Source organism: Periophthalmus magnuspinnatus, chromosome 18, assembly GCF_009829125.3.
Source record: "Periophthalmus magnuspinnatus isolate fPerMag1 chromosome 18, fPerMag1.2.pri, whole genome shotgun sequence".
Classification (NCBI taxonomy): domain Eukaryota; kingdom Metazoa; phylum Chordata; class Actinopteri; order Gobiiformes; family Gobiidae; genus Periophthalmus; species Periophthalmus magnuspinnatus.
In genome coordinates this window covers 18,417,645-18,437,437 of record NC_047143.1, presented here as the reverse complement: position 1 = coordinate 18,437,437, position 19,793 = coordinate 18,417,645, and the positions used below count along the sequence as shown (strand labels likewise).

Sequence of the window (19,793 nt, the reverse complement as noted above, 5' to 3'; positions counted from 1 at the left end):
CACTATTAGTTAACCATGTGTGGTCCCTAAACTAAACTTTACTTGATTTTCCACCTTGCTATGTTAGTTATCTTTTATTACTCTAACAAACAAGTCTCCCAAATTCCAACATATTTATACCACAACAGCAAATCTCTTGATTACATGAGATATTCTATAATAGAAATGAAGACCAAAAAAATATAATATGTTCTTTGACAATCTGTAACCAGGCAATTGAGATGTTTGGTGAGTTTAGATAGCTCTATTAGTTGTTTCACTTAGTTTTTTGAGAATTTTATCCAGTAGTTGAAATCACACTGCACTGTTACTGTTATGTGAGGGAACCGAGTAAACAAACTAGCAATGGTTAGACTCCAGAGAAAACCCTGACAGACCACAAGTGGGAGGTATCACCACACATTTGTTGCCAAAACACACACAAAAAGATCACACTTTGTCACACTTTTGTTACCTTTATTAATTAATATGACTTGATATCCAAATGCATCTGGATGAGAAGAGACGAGGAGGTAGAACATGACAATGCTTGTGGAATACAATCGATAGAAATGGTACAATAATGAGTGATGAGTGCAGGTCTTCACAGTGGCATGAGATAGTAGCCTTCAAATCAGTAGTACATAAAGTTACTGTATAAAACCCAATCCAGTGTATCAACAATAGTATCAAAAGCCATACGCACACACTGTAGAATGCATTTTGTAAACAGGGACTTGCTTAGAGATTTTTAACACTTATTTTCTTACTAATTATATTTACTTCAGTTGTAAACACAAATATTTGAAGACACAGATGTATAATTCCATTAAGTGCTAATGTTTTTATTTAATTAATTCAATTTTTTCAATGTGGTCAAATTGAAAATCCACAAATGAATACTGTTTGCAAAAATATTAGTGTGGCTCGTCAGGCAAGAAGATGACTATTTCAAAATATATAAAAAAACATCTGTTCATAATTTATCTTGAATTTAATTTTTTGATTTAACTTGCTTAGCATCCTTGGCAAAACTCTTAAGATTGAAAACACTTTGAATGAACTTTATAGCCACAAGCTATAAGATTGATTTTCCTGTTTGTTTTTGTGCGTAGGCAGCACGGTGGTGGTAACACTCATGCCTCACAGCAAGAAGGTTTGGTTCGATCCCCGGGTCGCCCAGGCCTTTCTGTGTGGAGTTTTGCATGTTTCTCCCCGTGTCTGGATGGGTTTCCTCCGGGTACTCCGGTTTCCCCCATCAACCAAAACATGAACGCCCTTCGAGACAACTGTTGTTGTGATTTTGGGCGTTACAAAAATAAAATGAATTGAATTGAAAGCCATGGTCCTTTTTTTTTTTCAAAGAATTTTACAACCAATGTGTTCAGTGGTCTCCTTTAGCATTTTAGGTTGCATCTATGTGAAATGTAATGCAATGGAACTGGGTGCTACTAGCATTGCAGTTGACTTTAGCACTGTCTAGGCTTAAATGTTCATTCACATTCACATATACAAAACGTTATTTTGATTTTGTAATAATTTAGTCCCTTGCACTTCATTCAATTTACACCATGATGCAAATGTGACATAGTTTTCCCTTAATTTCTGCAAATGTGTGGAACAATGCAAGCACTTAACATTGCAAACACATTTCTTGTATACAACTAGTTTATAGCCTGTGTGACAAGGCTTAGTGTTGCAGTGAAAAATACTGATTTAATATCAAAAAAATTATCAAAAAACTGCTAATTTTTACACATAGCTATCAAAACAGAGCAATATTGTGACAATCTGAATGTAGTGCACTGATTTGGGACAATTACCTTTATACATAAGCCACACAATGTTATATACAAAAGTGTTAGTGTGACCTTTAGTGCTTGTAAGAAGGTGCTGGCTCTGTGAAGTCCTCTTTGATCCATTGCTGGAAAATAAGACACAAAAATTTTGATTACTGGTATGAAAATAGCTTAACATTAGGCAAAAAATTATGTAAATAGTTAAATGAATACCTGTCAGGATCTGGATGCTGCTTTCTTAGGTAAAAAAGCTGAAAAACAGAAGATAAATGAACCATTAGAAAGTTAAATTGTACATAATTTAAAGTCTGTTAGGATGCTAGAGAAGAATTAGAAGAAGTGTTTAAGGATTCAGCAGCAGTCTACACTAAGGAGGAAGAGAAAAGACAGAAGATTTAGTAACAATGGAAAAAAATGTTGTCAGCTGGACACAATACGAGACAAAGAAAGGCAAGACCACAGTGAAAGTATTGTTCTATGTCTTGCACTAGAAACTTGAGCGTGTGTGGGAGAGGAAATCACATGAAAGGACAATTATTAATTTACATTGTCACTTTCAAAACTGACCGAAAACTCTTTTGCATACCCCTTTAAGCCTGCTTGACAATTTGTTGTGAATATAAAGGGAATATGCATCTGTAGGAACTAGGGTTGTTAAAAAAATCTATTTTGATTTTCAAATTTTAGTATTATGACAATTCTAGGGTACCTGAAATTTGTCACAATTTCCTGGCATTTTAGATGTATTTTGATAAAACTTTTATATGGAGTCACTTTGACAACCATGTTTGTTTTATGATAAACTACATATGGTTCAGGGTCAGTGGGTTTTATAGTGGGACATTATAATGCCAAATAAAATATGCCTAATACACTGGCAAAAAATACATAAATAAATGCTTTAATTATGTAATTAACTAGTTTTGGATAATGCAATATCATTCTTTAATCATATATAGAAAAAAAAAACAGAAGTGTAAATTAAATGTAATACTTTAATATTTTAAGGAGTGCATTCATGAATAGACTTTGTACGCTTGTCCATTTAAATTATTTTGATTTAATTGCCCAGTCCAACCTATTTATGTAATCAGTGCTCATATTTAAGTCAATCTACCATACTGTATAAAGATAATTTTTGTTTGTGAATTCAATACAGTTTTAATTGACTGTAGCAATATGATCCATCTGCGTCCTTCCACCCATATCGATTTTGATTATTCCGAATTAAGTTCCCCGCCTCACATAATTTGCAATTAACAAACATAATCTAGCCGGTAAATGATTTGCTCCTTTGCCACACTTGCCTCTAGAAAACAAACATAACACACAAACTACTGGTCCAATCATAACACACAGCTCTAAGAAGGACAAGACATGACCAGAAAGACCCACCGGCGGTACCACAGACAGCATGAGTGAAATAGTCTCATTTGTAGTATGCCGCTGCTTTCTTGCTGCAGTGAGGAGGGAGTCGGCGCATGGAGAAAGGGGGGGGCACCCTGAGGCGAGGAGGAGGGGAAGAATGACGGGTGAGCGCAGGTTAGGCATGTGGTGATGGTGACAGAAGCTTTGACATTACAGCACAAATGCAGATGGAAGCACTAAGGTTAACAGATGTTGAATGAATAAAATATGTGTTTTTGAAATATTTTATCATTTGAAAATACAATACAATTTAAATACACTTTTTATAAATGCGTGTTTTGGACAAAAGTAAGTCATATGAAATTTTATATGGGGTCATCACAGTACATGGAAGCAATGGAAATGCCTGCTTTTGGGTATTAACAAAACAAAAAATCCAGCATAAATTATCTGAAAAATACTCTTGGAAGTAGAGGTGGACAATATAATGAACTGTTGATAATATTGTGAATGTTGTTTTGAAGATGAATGTGAAAATTGGGTATTTTGTTTATGATTTTTTTTTAAATATCTAAAATCTTTGCAAAAAGAGCAGATAAAAAAATCAAACTTTCAATGTAATCTGTAAAGTGTATGAAGTTATTATTGTAAACCTCTGCTAACACATTTAAAGACATATTTCAGCACAGTTGTGATGAATTGCCATTATATTGCCCTCTCCTAGTTGGCATTAATATGTCACAGTATGTGCAAACAAACTTACTTTCTCATACTTCACAGAGTACACAAAATACACAAACATCAAGTACATTCATGGATGGTATGAAATAAATGGAAAGTGGTGTTAGAACTTACCAGCTCGCCCGCACCGCTTCAATGTCACTCACAAGGTTTTGGGCCAAACAGATACCAAAAATCTAAATAATAAAAATACATTCAGAAGTGAATGAGTCTAACAGCATATCACTGGTTAAATTAAGGTTAAGGTACACTTTATTGTCTCTGTAGGGAAATTTGTCCTCTGAATTTGACCCCAAGTCATACTGTGATAATAGAACTGACCTGCAGTAGTGCTACTCCAATGAAGATCCCAGCCACCAGTGTGAGGTTGTCCTGCAGCCACTTCTCAAATTGAGGTACGCATCCTTTCACGTTTATGTAGTCCTTCTGCTCCGGTTCCTGTCAACATAAGGTCTATTGGGGCTGTGCAATAATCATATTTTAAGAGTGATCAGGATTCAGTTATTTCTAATTGTGAGCTTGAGTATTTTTAATGAAGAGGTCCACTGCCAATCCTCTGTCTGAGAAAGCATGTGGTTAGAATCAGCTCAGACATTGGAGGAAGAAATTTGACTATTTTTTTTGTGTTAAATGGTAATGATTAGAAGTGTGCCTTGTTTATGTCAAAGAAATTAATAATGAAAGCTATTTTTGTGTGTTTATGATAGGACAAAAAAAATCTAATTATAATCATGATTGATCAATAGAAAGAAAAAAATGTGATTGATCTGTGTCGTATTGCCCCTGAAGTAAATGTTTTTAAATAGAATCAGTGGTCAAATACCATTATAAAGACAGCCCATTATCATCAAGTGAAGTGAATTATTGTAGTTACTCACTGGCTTAGCTCGAATGTCATATCCGCACTGGGTGTTTATTACATCCTCCTGGAAAGAAAATATGTTATACAGTGCAATTATTAAAATCATCTTCCACAAAAGGGATGTTATAACATCAAATTTTTGTGTTATTGTAAGAGTAAAAAAATAGTGACATATTTCATTCACTTTCTTTCATAGTGTCTAACAGATCACCATTCTCCCAGTATGTGACCACCAAGCAACATTAACAACCAAATTGAAAAGCACTTAGGTTCAGGTTTTGACTAGATGGACTGAAAGGCCCTGTAAGGCATTTTTTCCCATATATTTGTGCAAAATTTGTCTGGCCTCAGTACGGATATATTGTATAAGCAGCTCTATAGCTTTAAGCAGATCAAAATATACCTGCTGAGTGCTGTCTGCAGCAATGTTTTATTGTCCAATAATTAGGAAGTGCATTTTAGTAAGTGTTGTTAGTGAGGAATAACTTTAAACCACTGCAAACTATTTAAAATGAACTTGTTTTTCACATTGTTAAAGTGAAAATCAAGTACAGTGCCTTTAAAATAACCTGGTATGATTATGTTGTAACCTATATAATTACTTATTGATGAACAGAATAATTTTAACATGCCTATTTACAATTAATATGTTGACAGCTAAATGAAAGGAATTAGAGGTAAGATCTTAAGCCCGAGCCCGGTCGGGTCGGGCTCCGGCTTCTCTCTAGCTGACTTTTTTTTAAAATAAATATATGTTTATAAAAATGTATACTAAAACGATGTGTGGATACTAAACTTAGGAATACTTGTTATAAAAAAATAATTTGGATAAAACAGAGAAGGCGCTGTAAGGTATTTAACTACTAAACAGGAGCCGCAGAGCCAGAGCACACTCTGCGCACGTGAACGCCCCCTCTTCCCCTCCGCAAGTCCGCATCTATTTTGACCTGGTATCCCTGATATGGAGCAGCAAGAAGTAAAGGATAAACTAAAGACAGGGGAACTGAAAAGGCAAACACGCACCGGCAAGAGTGAGTGGCTTCAAATTGATTGTAGAAAATGCTACAGAAACTTGCGTTGGCTTCGCTGAATGTAGTCAATGTGGCGCTTTGCTTTCATACGAGAGCAAAAAGACTGGCACCTCGACGCTGAGCAGGCATTTAAACAGCTGTACTGGCAAAAGTGATGATCGTCAAACATCTATATTAACATTTGTCCCAAAGACCGCACCCTCTTCACGCTAAGCAGGCCATCACAGACAAGTGCGTGGACTTTTGCTGTCAGGACCTTAGACCATTTTCAGTAGTTAGTGGCGAAGGTTTTTTATTAGTAGGCTTATTTTTACGCATGTTTAACTTTGTTTGGTTCTTTATTTTTTTTTATTTATCCTCACAAATAAAATATGAAATTTCGGGTTTGCTTCGGGCTCGGGCCTACAAATCAAGTTAACTGGTCGGGCTCGGGCTGGGTCGGGCTTTAATACCCGCGGGCCTGGGTCGGGTCGGGCTGGATTTTTTAGGCCCGATCTTACCTCTAAAAGGAATTCATCCTGCATTTCATGCTAACACACGTATAATGTGCGACTTACAGCAGGGTCCTTGGTGCAACAGGAGAAGGGAACTCCACACTTCTCTCTGCTGGGGTTTCCATCGGTGCAGTTAAAGTAAATGTTCAGGTTCCAGTCATCGGCTCCAAAAGCTCCACAGCACTCCCACTAAACAGACATACAATATATAATGTTATTTATAAAGACAAAAACAATAACCAAGCCAACCTATTCTGGATAGTCTGTCAAGCTGTCATATTCTTTCATTTGTACTTTAACTGTGTTTTAAATAGATGTCTTGGCATATACAGGGACTTGGAAAAGGCATTTCCCAGAATACACACAAAACTATTCTTCTATAACTCCCTGGTTAAAAATCCAAAAAAAAAAAAAAATTAATTAAATAAAGAAACGAAAGACTGCTGAATGCAATTTAATTCTTAAAAATGTACCATATAACACACAGTATAAAAGCTATACTACTGTACGTAATCTATTTAATATAATATCATTCATTAATATTGTATTTTAAGAGCTGTCAAAAGTGTCAGAAATCACAAGTGAATTCCTCCACTGTGAAAATATAAACAGTTTGTATAGTTTCTTAAAGCCAACTCAATTAAATTTATCACGTGAAACAATTATATATAGACTGGCAGTTTGGAGAGTTTATAGCACAAATTGCTGAGCTCTAAGAATAAATAACTACTGAATGTTTCCCAGACTTACATATTCCTGAGTGAAGTCGATGAGGTTCTGTAGGTCTATGTCATCTCGATAGGCGCGGATGTTGTTGTTGATAAAGAGATTGAGCTGATCTTTAATCCAATCCTTAAAGACGAAGGCTAGAACTCCCGTGGTCAACTCCAAGAAGAAGATGATTCCCAGGAACACGGAAAACTACAACCACAAGTAACGTTTTCTATCAGACTGTTATTAGATCCTTTAAAATTTGCTCCAGACAATAATTTGAACGTACAAACTTGAGTAAGAAAGTATTCTCCCGCAGTGCACCGATGCAACCAGCAAAGCCCAAAATGAACATGACCCCTCCCACTACCATGAAGAGCCAGACTGGGTCCAGGCCTCCCAGGTCAGTGATGGAGGAGATGTTGGACAGAACACCCTAAAGCAGACAACAAAATATGGAGTCTTAATTCAGCCTGACCGCTTAAATATCATACAATTATATATATATATATATATATATATATATATATATATATATATATATATATATATTACATAATACAAGAGTTATAATGCAGTAATTGTTCTGAGTATTTCTGCTTACCTTCTCACTCCATGCCCACAGTCCAATTCCAACCAAGGCCATGCCCAGGAGCTGTAAAACACACATAATCAGATCATACATGTGACACATATGTTGATGTGAAATGACATGAAGAGAGTGGCATTGTTCCAACAAGGGCACTGTCTCTTAGGTCAAGGTACGGTTGCTTGTAATTTTCCAGTAATGTTTTAATGTGGTGAAAAATGAAAGACATCATTATATTAAATAAGTTATACAATAGGTAGATTAGAATAATTAGGTTACTGCTTATACTTGTTTTCCCAAGCATGTTTTTTCAAGGGCTTATGTCGCTCTTTCCAAACAGAAGGCAATTTCCTTTGTTTACGCACAGAAAAAAACAGACTGATCCTGACCCTTTCAGCCCAAACATATATTGGCACTGGCATTAAATGTTATACAAAAACATACAAATCAAAACATTAAAACTATATTTCCCCTGTCATTATATCACATCTGGCATTTCATTTGTTTATTCTTTTCTCCTATTTTGTTCATATCAGGAGTGCGTAATGACGCATTTCAGACGCATCTCTTTCCCACGCTCATGTTCCTTTAAGATAAGTTATCTCGGGTCTGTCTACTTGTGTTTGGACGATAGTCTGTCTATCCTTCGGTGTCTCTATCTGTACACTGCTCAATATATTATTTTGTATACAATATGAATGCAGCAGCTGATAGTGAGACGCTGAGCTGTCATTAGTTCACTACAAAAAGCCGATTAGCTCTCAGCTGAGAGGCGGCCGCAGCTGTTTCCGTTCCTCCGCGTTATTCCCACGCAAATATATCTGTGTAAGTCTGTAGAATTGTAAGAAACGTACAGGAGAGGAGAAACAAATAAACTTGGAACGAAAGATAACGGGCCACTGGTTAGGGCCTCCCCCTCCCTTTTGGAAAACGGACGCGTAATTGTAGACGAGGCGCAGTGAATAGAGCGGAAAGGCCTTACCCAGAAAAGGATGTTGAATCCAAAAATAAAGTACTTGATGCAGCAGCTGACTTCGTGGCCCTTGTAGTGGTTCCCCGACATGTTTGCTCATCGTCAGCGCGCTGGACCAAGGAGGAAAACACGGCCTGCTTCACAGGCTTTGTGCGGTGGATGGAACAGGTTCAACGTCCCGGGGATGCATTTCACTCCCGATCCTGTGCCGCCTCGACCCCACAGCGGGTGGACCGCCGTTAAAACACATACACCAAGCCCTATGGACGAGGAGAGCCGACGTCCGCTCAAGAAAAATGTATAATTACTCAATATTGCGAAGAAATTGCGCCCACTGAAGAAGAGGTATCTGCTGCCCCCGAAGCTCGTCTGCGATTGGTTGTTGAAAGACTTGAAAGACTGAAAGAACGGCCAATCAGATGGAAGAGAGGATGGGTCACTTCCGCTCTGCTCTTTTTACAAATACAATCTTCAAGTTGTAATTTTAAACCCTCTCCACCAGATGACGCCATACATTTCTCAGTAAACAACTTGAATTGGTCTGTGCAAGACGTGCTTTAGTGCGAAGAGTTTGTGTTTCATCTAGATCTATACCTAAGCCTATTTCACGAGATATTAAATAGGGCACATGCACGATTCATGCATTTTTGGGTCCTGTATTGTTCTGCATTCAAGGCCTGAGCGCACAGAAAATGTCTGTTTTCACCTTCCCCCTATCCCTGCCCACATATCTATGAAAAAAATATTAAGGCATTTTAAATCAGTACTGAATGTAAAACGGACGCTGGTAGAACGATATGAAGCATAAAGCCTTTGTTTTGCTTGTCTCCCTCTTGCCTCGGAATAGAGTAGCAACAAGTTAAACAACAGATGCAAAAATTATCGTGGTTAGTGCAAAGGCATTGTTAGTGCAAAAAGAGGTTTTAGAAGTGCGGCTGTTTCGTAGACAGTAAAGCACCTTTTGCGTGAAGAGCCCCGGAACTGTCAGAGCATATAGAGAAGCACGCCATTCTGAAGCACGAAGAGCCTTCTATTGACAAAAAGTTCCTAAAAAACAGCAATGAGCCACGTCCTGAGCTGACCCGGTCCAAGGACACAAACAGTCCGATACTGAGTATGAACCGAACGATATGCGTGACGTCACATTCCTACAGTCAATCTATATGTGCCCGAGGGACGCACGAGGTGTGGCAGCTGAGGAAGTGCCAAAAGGATGCCAGTGTTTGAGGATTTTGTGAAATATGACGTTTATTCCGTTTGAATAAGGTACATTTTTCTGGTTGTTTTGTCATGTTAAATAGTTTGCTAAACTTGTGACCATGTGCAAGTCTTTTTTGTAGGCTGATTATTAAGCCAGTCAAGTGTGGAGTGGATGCGCAGCATGTTCTTATTAAATCGTTCTATATGTATTTTCCCCCACATTAAGTGATACAGGCCTACATTTAAGAGCGTTCATTTAACTTTTGCTGCCTATTTCTTTTCCATAGTTCTGACACATGGGCATCATTTAGGCCTACATCAAGACATGTAACAAGTCTGTCTGAATAAAATGCCAGTTAAAAAAATAGAACAATATTGAGCCTGACTCAATATCACAACTGAAGAGGAGAAACAGATATTATGTAGGAGTGTTAAAAACACAATAAAGTGCACTGTACTGTTTCCTTATTTGCAAGAAAATAATCATTTACAAATATTGCATTTAATGTTTAAACCAGTTGACGTGGCTCGGGCATCTGCTCAGGATGCCTCCTGGACGCCTCCCTAGGGAGGTGTTCTGGGCATGTCCCACCGGGAGGAGGCCCCGGGGAAGACCCAGGACACGCTGGAGGGACTATGTCTCTCGGCTGGCCTGGGAACACCTTGGGGTCCCACCGGAGGAGCTGGAGGACGTGTCTGGGGTGAGGGAAGTTTGAGAGTCCCTGCTTAGACTGCTGCCCCCGCGACCCGGCCCCGGATAAGCGGAAGGAAATGGATGGATGGATGTTTAAACCTTTAGGCCCAAAGACCTATATTAGTGATAGAAGTTTGATCATGTAGCCTAGTGTGCTTGGAAATTCTGTTAGTTGTTTGTAACAGAGTGGTGTGGAGCACAGTGGCCTATGTCAGAAGCATTTTAAACAGAAATAGATAAAGTCTGCTTTCCTCCTTGTCTTTTCTTTATACTACTGCACCTTTAGCCTTTTATCTTGTGTTCAATAATGACAAAGCTGCTACTAAAAACACCAGGCACTTTGGTCCAGACTTTGATCTTCCAGCCCTGTGTTTGTCTTAGGATTTTTGAGCTTTTTTCCTCCGTCCAATCCCAGAACAGAAACAAGCAAAGGAAGGCGTCCCGTGTCCTGTCTCCCTGCTGCTCCGCTCTTATACTAGGCTTATGGGAGGAGTCACTGAGAGGGAATCCATGCACAAACTTTGTCAATGAGCTAGTTGGCTTTTGAAAGCTGAGGAGAGTGGACAGGTAGAGGAAAGTCAACAGCCAGTCCAGATGTGAGTGAATCAGGTAAGGGCATGTAAACCTATACACAAGCTGTTTTGTTGTTTGCACTATAGCTTTTAAACAAAAAGTTCATTCTGTCCGCTGTGTTTTTGTTCACTAACTTCAATGTTCTGTAATCCCAATGTTAAAGATGCACGAGTGGAGGGTCTGCCATCATCTGTTTGTCTCCATGGACATGTTATTTGCCTGTAATGTTCCACAATATGGCTTTAAAACATATATATATATATATCCATATAGACAAGCAGTTGACTCCACATGGTCAAGTTACAGGTCAGACCTGTGGAGAGGAGCACAGCACAGCATAAATGCATTTTAAAAGTATTTCTGAACAAAGGAAAACAGGTCTAATTATTAAGATATTTATGTTTAATGTGCAACTTTAGGTAAAGCAATTGCATATCCATGGAGGCAAGCTGATAACACACCAGAAAAGTTGCATAGTACATCTTTAACAGCTAATAATTATGCTTGATTTTAGTATTAACATTGGCTGTGTTTACTGTTAGCTTTAGCATAATTTCGCAACACACTTTTCTTAAATTAACTTGGGTGCCCTTTGGAGTAGTAAGACATATTGAAATACTGTTTCCCATCCAAAACAAGGCCTCTGGACCTTAGCCAACAGCATGTCATGGTCTTTCCTGTTGCCTCTTCCCTTGTTGAAAATTGCTGGCTGAAGACCCTATCATTATTAAGATTAGAAGAGGAGGCCGCGCTGTGAGTGGATGGTGCAGGAATTCCCAGCTGTGGAGCAACTATAGGCACTTGTTACATGACACATCGCATTTTCCTCACCGCCAACAGTACATGGACGCACACTGATTTGTGGTTTGAGTTTTGGGAACGTATATGATGAAGAGAGAGTGCAGAGTCAACCCGTAACCAGATGTGTAACTATCATCAGGCTAAACAGTAATTAACTAACCTTGAAATCTACAAAACAAAAAAAAAAACCTTTGAAAGATGTTTAGAGCTATAAAATAATGTCATATGCAAAATAAAATTGCTTACTAAGTAACCTTTTTGAGGGTCCTAAGTAACCTGGTGGAGGGTCTTGCACCTTTTGGTTACTGTGGAGGTGTTTATGCTTTGTCTGGAATGTTTACATTACATAAACAGTCTTTCTAACTTTGAGTAGTAACTTGGCATGGATAAGTTTTAATGCCATATTGGGCAGCATTTCTGGCAAAGCAGTGACATCTCCAATAATGTATAACTTGTTAACTTGAGAATGCCTCACATTAGTTGAGAATAGGATTATACAGCAATGCATGTTTATATTTTTATTTGTGTGTACTAGTACCTCTGGCTTGTTTGTAGAAATTTGAGGGCAGCCTGCTGGCTCTCACCCAACAGATGTTAAAGCTCCAGGTGAATGACATGTCAGGAAGATATGTAAAACTTCTGTGGGCAGCAAAGGTTAATTTGAGATGTGGTTGTTCTCTTTGAGCTAAATGTGAAAAAATGTAATAATAGAAGTAGTAGTAGTTGGCTGTAACCTGAAACTAAAGCAAAATAGGAAGATGATCTACAAATATTGACAGAACCCCAGAGCGCTCCAGGCAACATAATCAGAGGGCTTTGTTATGGTACCTCTCTGCTGTTTCTCCTAATCTACTCTGGAACGTCTGTATCCCATAAACTGACCTGCTTGAAGGTAGTATTATCTATTGTCAAATGAACAGTTTAAAACTTGTAGGGTGGAGATGTTATTGCTTTGCCTGGAATGTTCCACAGTATAATATTAAACACATCTATCTAGCTTTTATTTCATTATGAGTGTTAAAAAACACATTGAAAAACACACATTCTTATTGAGAGCAAAGTCACCTCTCCACAGAGATCACCGGTAACTTGGCCTGGTAGCACCACCTGTTTTTCTCCATGGAGATAGAAAGTAGTTTATTGCCATCCTCTGTGGGCCATTCTAGGCTAGCACAAATAATAGTTAAATAATACAAAGAAAAGAGTATATTTTTTACCTTGAGAAGAAACAAGGTAAAGTGAATACAAAAGCAACTGATATAAGCTCTTAATTAAAGCGTAGTAAGTACTTCACTTCTTGATCCTTTACTAAAGTTATGGCATAGTTATATTTCCATGTCTGGACTGTGCATTATATTCTACTGCTGCCCAACTGTGAGGCCAAGACAAAGCTTGACCTAGCTTGGACAACTTTGCTAGCAGAGTCTACCCATTGTTTTGACAGGTTAATGAGCTTCTCAACATGTCCCAGGACAGGTTTGAAGCACTCCCAGCTACCACCCTGACCATTAGGTTCCTGTTTTTGCTCCTTGAACATGATCTCCGGATCTCCTGGTACACAGGCATTGTTCACCACGACAAGCTAAAACACGCTCTACCCTATCCGCACACAACCTGATTATAAGGTACTTTCTGTGAGGTCTCACCTAGTTGTCCACAATTTTGGGAAAAAAAACTGTTAATTGCTATTTTTCTGACAAGTACTGCATTAATATTTGCAATATATGGATACTACAATATATAATACTGGTATTGAAACTAGACACTCATTTAAGCAAGACTAAATACTAAAAAACACATTCACATTCATAGGACAGAAATGAACCTTTCCTGAATAGCTTTAGAATGATCTTGAGCTGTATCAGAACAAGTACAAGACCACATAGATTAGTATACGCCCATGGACTAGCATGTTCCATGGACCTGGATGACTGAGACAAATATAGCACCACCTGATAATATAAAAGAAAGTGCTATATTTATTGTTGAAAATGTCATTCTATTGTCTAAAAAAGAGTCTTGTTGATTATCATTGTGATATCTGGATTGGTATTGAGTATCAAGTCAAGTCAATTTTGTTGTGATATATTGTGGAGCTCTAATATATGCCCTGCAGGTTTGTTATCAATCACAAAAGTAGACACTAAAATACTTCCGCACTACCAGCAGACATGATTGGAGTGAGTCTATAAAGTCAGAGGTCACTGGAAAGCCGCATGTTGCAACCACAGAGCTTTTTTTGCTTCAGGGAAAGGTCCGCATTTGTTTTTCATAAGCAGATTTCCTGACAAGCTGAGAGGAGAGCAAATTCTCTTTCCCCCATGAGGTCTCCAACGCCTCAAGCCACTTCAAAACTCCAATTAATTCCTCTTGTGCCGTTTAATGACACTCTAATGAAGTGCTTTACCGGCTGGCGGTCGTCATAAACTACCAATGTGGCCCTGGTCCGGCTTTAACTGAGACTTTATGCATCTGTTGATATAGATGTTCATTCTTGTGGTTTTTCATTACAGTTTAACCACAATGACAACAACTGCAAACAGCTGGAGAGTGAAACAATAATGTGTTCTGTATTTTTTCAATTACTCCGTTGAATTTATAGGAATACAGCAAAAACACAGACAACTTAACAAGCTGTTTTATTAAGTCAGTTTTAGTATTTAATATTCCTTTTGTTGAACAGTAGAGCTGAAACAGTATCTAACATCCAAGAGACTGAAAACTAGAACATGAACTGTTAAACGAAAGAATCACATGTCTTTCACAACATGTCTGTGGAGTTCTAAATTATTAGGCCTGAGCCCCTACAGGGCGTAGGGCCTATTGCTTCAACAGCGTCAACATCGAGTCAATGGGCGAAGCCCATTGACTCGATGTTGACGCTGACATGCGTTAACAGGAGTCAATAGGAGGAGTCGTCCCCCTTCGCCCCCTTGCACAGACTCCTGTATCCTAGCAACCCATGCCGTAGGCATGGGACATGCATATTTGTTCTTGCTAGCTAGTGTGTTTGGGGACATGAGCGAAGCGCTCATGTCCCCAAACACACTCCTGGCATCGAACCCTATCCAAGCCCCCATGCCGCAGGCATGGGCCATACTTGTTACTGCTAAAATGAATGGAAGTCAATGGAAGGTCAATGGCGGACCCCGACGCCATGGCGAATGACGAGCGCGTTAGCGCTCGTCATTCGCCATTGACCCCACGGTCAGGAAAGTTGAGAGCTTTCAAAAACGTATAATATGTCATTGTAATGTTATCAGATATATTGTTTTTGCTAAAAAAAAAAATATATATTATTATTATTTTTTAGGCCCGAGCCCCTACAGGGCGTAGGGCCTATTGCTTCCGCAACGATGAGTGCATGGGCTTCGCGAAGTTGCGCACGAAGCGCGCAACTTCGTGGCAGCACCGCCCCCTGCACAGACTCCTGTATTCTAGCAACCCATGCCGTAGGCATGGGACATGCATAATTGTTTTTGCTAGCTTCGCCCATTGACTCAATGTTGACGCTGACGCAGCGCGAAGCGCTCATGTTCCCAAACACACTCCTGGCATCGAGCCCTATCCAAGCCCCCATGCCGCAGGCATGGGCCATACTTGTTACTGCTAAAATGAATGGAAGTCAATGGGAGGTCAATGGTGGACCCCGACGTCATGGCGAATGACGAGCGCTAACACGCTCGTCATTCGCCATTGACCCCACGGTGACGTGAAAATTGAAAATTAAGTTTTCCCAAATTTGACACAAAATTCCACTGGGTCATCCCAATCAATAAAGTCAATCAGACCTATGTCGTCGTTTGCACCGTGTTGCCATGGCAATGCGCCAAACTGCCAATGTTATCCTAATGGGAATCCTCACAATTTTTCCCATTCATGGGAATAATATTAGTTTCATGGAATAATGTGAAATTTGGCACCATGACTCTTCATGTCATCCTGATCCAAAAAAGTCAATCAGACCCAAGTCATATTTTTCACTGGGTTGCCATGGCGATGCGCGAAAGCGCCCATGTTATCCTAATGGGAAAATTTCCAAATTTTCGTACATTTCAAAATCTTATAACGACTTATTACCATCAACGACGAACATAAAATTTGGCACAGTGATTCTTCAGGTAGTCCCCGACAAAAAAGTCCAAGGGGCCAAGTTTGTATTTTACACGGTGTTGCCATGGCGATGCCTTGAAAACCCATGTTTTTGCATTTTGTGCATCAGCACTTCCAATGTGTTTTGACTTGTTAGGTGACAAGTGCAGCCCAAAGCCGCTATAAAAAAGGGAGAAGTGGCGCGTCAGCGCCACCCACAGGGAGTGCCGGGTCGGCCGAGTGCGAAGCACGGCCCACGAGGGCCGTTCGATGCCGCTTGCGGCTTTAATATTATATTTCAAGCCTTATTTAAAGCATGAAGTCAAAACTGTTACTGTCGCCTTCTGTGTCAAATATTTTTAAGATATGGGCCTCAGTGAAGACTTTGTGCCCTGCTTCATAAGATCTCAAAATCAGCTAAACAATTTTACTTTTTACTCTTTAAATACACTTTTAAACAGGTACTTTAATACTTTTACTTGAGTATCTTTTGGAATTTTACTTTTACTTCAGAATTCACCAGTGTCTTTCATAATAGTGACCAGTTATAGGTTTGGACTGTAAAACAATAAAACACAAATAACAGATATTTAAAAGTTTTATTAAGTCTTAATGCAGGGGTCAAAGGTCATGTGTGGAGCCGCCTTAGCGCTGGTAACGCCGAGGCCCCTCCTCTGCTTCTCCACTCCTCATTAGTCGAGCGGGTCGCTGTGCCTTTTGCTCCAGAGCAGATTTAAGTTTGATCTTCTCCTTTTTTAGGGAGCTCACCTCCTCCTTGGACGACCGCAGCTGTGATGTCGAGCGTTCTTCTTTCTCGACTTCAGTAGCATCTCCGGTAGTGTTGATGCTTGCTCGGTTGTCCGTTGTTAGAGGGGTTTTGTCGTCCCTCTGCTCCTTGGTTTTGACGCTCGTGCTCTGGACTGTCTCGCGGCTGCAGGCCTCTGGATCAGTCCAGTGTCGGTGTTTCAGGGCAGAGATCTCAGTGTCTTGTTCTTTCAGTGTCCTGCTCATCACCTCCATGTTCCTCTGTGCAAAGGTCAGTGCGAGCTGTGTTTTCTCCCTCAGTGCACTGTGAAACTGCTCTCTGATATTGTTCTGTGCACTGGTGACACTATCCAGCTCTTTCTCCTTCTTCTGGAGCTTCTCCTTGACTTTATAGAACTCCAGCTCCATTTGAGCTGTAAAGTTGTTGGTGTTGTGAAGCTCCTGTTTCAGACGCATGTTCTCGTGCCCTGCCATGATGTAGAGGTTTCTCAGCTGTTTATGGGCGCTGACGTGGGAAACCATCTCCTTCTCTTTTTCTTGGAGCAACGCAGTGACTTTTTCTAACTCCAAGTCTGTGTTTGCTGTGGCCTTTTTGAGCTTGTGGAGCTCCCTTTTCACCCCCATCATCTCCTGCACTGACCCGAGATGCTTGATCCTTCTCTGCCGATGGTCCTCAGCCTCTTGACGCAGCTCTTTGTCCTTCTGTTGGAGGGCCTCAGTGAGGTTTTGGATCTCCAAGTCTTTCTCTTCATCAATCCTCTCCTGAGTCTTGAGCCTCAGGTCCAGTGATCGGTTCATTTGGACCTGATTTGCGAGCTCAGCCCTCGTTCGCTCCAACTCTTGGCGGAGCGCCCTGACCAGAGCGCTCTCGTCCAGGGGTACCTTATCCAGGGGTACCTCGTCCACTGGTACCTCGTCCAGGGGTACCTCGAGCAATGGTACCTCGTCCACTGGTACCTCGTCCAGGGGTGCCTGGGCCGGACCTCTCGCCTCTGGGTGTGAGGAGTCCTGGATGGTGGGAGACTCCAGGTGGGTCTCCTCTGGCTCTTTACCGTCCCCTGTTGTTGTGGGACAGAGCAGAGCGTCCAGGTTGAAGTCCTCATCATAGAGGTGAGTGTCGTCCTCAGGCGTGTACAGGTACCAAGGCTTCATGGTGAAAGTCGTGGAGCGATCGTTTTCTGCGTGTGTTTCCATCGGTGTCTGAGAAGTTATGAGCCAAAGCTGCGCGGGAACTTACACCTACAACAAACCTCTGATTCCCATTGATGACCATGTGAGTGAAGGTCTGTTAAATATGTGAAAATGAAAGAAAACACAAGTGCAGTTTGTAATGAAGAAACAACAACAGATCAGAAAACAGAGTAAAATGGAACTTTCATATCAGTCGTTTCTAAAGATGATTGTTGCTCGATCTGTTTGTTCCTGCTTCCTCCATGACCGGCCCCTCACTCTGGAACATTCAGCCCACCTGAGTCTCATGTTACCTGGGTTAAACCTGACTGGCCTCTCCCTCTCTCTGAAGGAGCACCAGAGACAGAGAGAAGGAGAAGGAGAGAAAGAAAGAGAGAAGGAGACAGAGAGACAGAGAGAGAAAAGGAGACAGAAAGAAACAGGAAAAGAGAGGGGGAGACAACAAGACAGAGAGCGAAAGAGAGAGAGAGGAGAAGGAGATGGAGACAGAGAGAAGGAGAAAGATAGAGAGAAAAAGACAGAGAGAGAAAGGAGACAAAGAGACAGAAAGAGAGAGGGAGAGACAACAAGATAGAGACAGAAAGAGAGAAAGGAGAGGGAGATAGAGGCAGAGAGAAGGAGGAAGATAGAGAGAAAGAGACAGAGAGAGAAAGGAGACAAAGAGACAGAAAGAGAGAGGGAGAGACAACAATATAGAGACAGAAAGAGAGAAAGGAGAGGGAGATGGAGGAAGATAGAGAGAAAGAGACAGAGAGAGAAAGGAGACAAAGAGACAGAAAGAGAGAGGGAGAGACAACAAGATAGAGACAGAAATAGAGAAAGGAGAGGGAGATAGAGGCAGCGAGAAGGAAAAAGATAGAGAGAAAGAGAGAAGGAGACATAGAGACAGAAAGAGAGAGGGAGAGACAACATGACAGAGAGCGAAAGAGAGAAAGGAGAAGGAGATAGAGGCAGAGAGAATGAGGAAGATAGAGAGAAAGAGACAGAGAGAGAAAAGAGACAAAGAAGGAGAAAGATAGAGAGAAAGAGAAAAGGAGACAGAGAGACAGAAAGAGAGAGGGAGAGACAACATGACAGAGACAGAAAGAGAGAAAGGAGAGGGAGATAGAGGCAGAGAGAAGGAGAAAGATAGAGAAAAGGAGACAAAGAGACAGAAAGAGAGAGAGCGACAGGGAGAGAGAAGGAGAAGAAGACAGAGAGAGAGACAGAAAGAGAGAGAGAAGGAGAGAGACAGAGAAAGAAAGAGAGGGGGATGAGACAGAGAGAAGGAGAAAGAGAGAGAGAGACAGAAAGAGACAGACAGAGAGAGGGGAGAAGGAGAGAGAGAAGGAGAAAGTGACATTAGATAACACTGGAGAAAGAGAGAGAGACAGAGAGAGAGAGGAAGAGAGAGAGGGAAGAAGAGAGGCGAGAGAGAAGGAGAAAGTGATATTAGATAACACTGAAGAAAGAGAGAGAGAGAAGGAGAAAGAGAAGAAGAGAGGCGAGAGAAGGAGAAAGTGACATTAGATAACACTGGAGAAAGAGAGAGAGGGAGAGGAAAAGAGAGAAGAAGAGAGAGAGAGGAAGAGAGAGTGAAGAAGAGAGGGGAGAGAGAAGGAGAAAGTGACATTAGATAACACTGGAGAGAGAGAGGAAGAAAAGGAGACTGAGGGGGAGAGAGAGAGAGAGGGACAGAGAGAAGGAATGAGAGAGAAAAAGAGAGTGAGGGAGGGAGACAGGGAGACCGAGAGAGAAAGAGAGAAAAAGAGAGAGAGTGAAGAAGAGAGAGAGAGGGGAGCGGGAGGGAGCAAGTGAGGAAGAAAGAAGGAGATACAGAGGGTCAATGGTGAACCCCGACGTCATTGACCCACGGTGACGTGGGGAAAGTCGAGAGCTTTCAAAAAACGTATAATATGTCATTCTAATGTTATCGGATATATTGTTTTTG

General features: G+C 40.5%; 2 protein-coding genes across 4 annotated transcripts in view; one reads left to right on the top strand and one right to left on the bottom strand.

Annotated features, from left to right (window-relative positions):
• Positions 1 to 435: 435 nt before the first annotated feature.
• Positions 436 to 8,932, bottom strand: tspan5a (tetraspanin 5a). 2 transcript variants are annotated; one of them, XR_004542645.2, is made up of 11 exons: positions 8,557 to 8,928; positions 7,590 to 7,640; positions 7,275 to 7,421; positions 7,025 to 7,195; positions 6,338 to 6,463; positions 4,766 to 4,813; positions 4,209 to 4,325; positions 4,002 to 4,063; positions 3,174 to 3,280; positions 1,992 to 2,029; positions 1,336 to 1,903 (listed from the first exon to the last, which is right to left on the bottom strand). XR_004542645.2 is itself a non-coding variant. In XM_033983501.2 (10 exons), exons 1-9 carry the CDS (start codon positions 8,635 to 8,637, stop codon positions 2,017 to 2,019), a joined length of 816 nt encoding a protein of 271 aa, XP_033839392.1. In that variant the 5' UTR covers positions 8,638 to 8,932; the 3' UTR covers positions 436 to 1,903; positions 1,992 to 2,016. The 2 variants fall into 2 exon arrangements, 1 of the variants encoding a protein (XP_033839392.1); XM_033983501.2 differs by lacking the exon at positions 3,174 to 3,280 and having other exon boundaries at positions 436 to 1,903; positions 8,557 to 8,932.
• Positions 8,933 to 10,979: 2,047 nt separating this feature from the next.
• Positions 10,980 to 19,793, top strand: part of frem1a (Fras1 related extracellular matrix 1a) — a 30,704-nt gene continuing 21,890 nt past the window's right edge. For both annotated transcript variants that reach the window (XM_055228994.1, XM_055228995.1), the window contains exon 1: positions 10,980 to 11,050. The gene's annotated coding sequence lies outside the window, so the exon portion shown is untranslated. The remainder of the gene's footprint in view (positions 11,051 to 19,793) is intronic.

Excerpts from the sequence above, each read along its gene's own strand:
- tspan5a (XM_033983501.2), bottom strand. The coding sequence starts at position 8,637 with ATGTCGGGGAACCACTACAAGGGCCACGAAGTCAGCTGCTGCATCAAG. Across the intron at positions 7,196-7,274 it reads ATACTTTCTTACTCAAGTTT|TTTTCCGTGTTCCTGGGAAT; the intron begins GTACGTTCAAAT and ends TTGTGGTTGTAG. Across the intron at positions 4,064-4,208 it reads TTGGAGTAGCACTACTGCAG|ATTTTTGGTATCTGTTTGGC; the intron begins GTCAGTTCTATT and ends TTTATTATTTAG.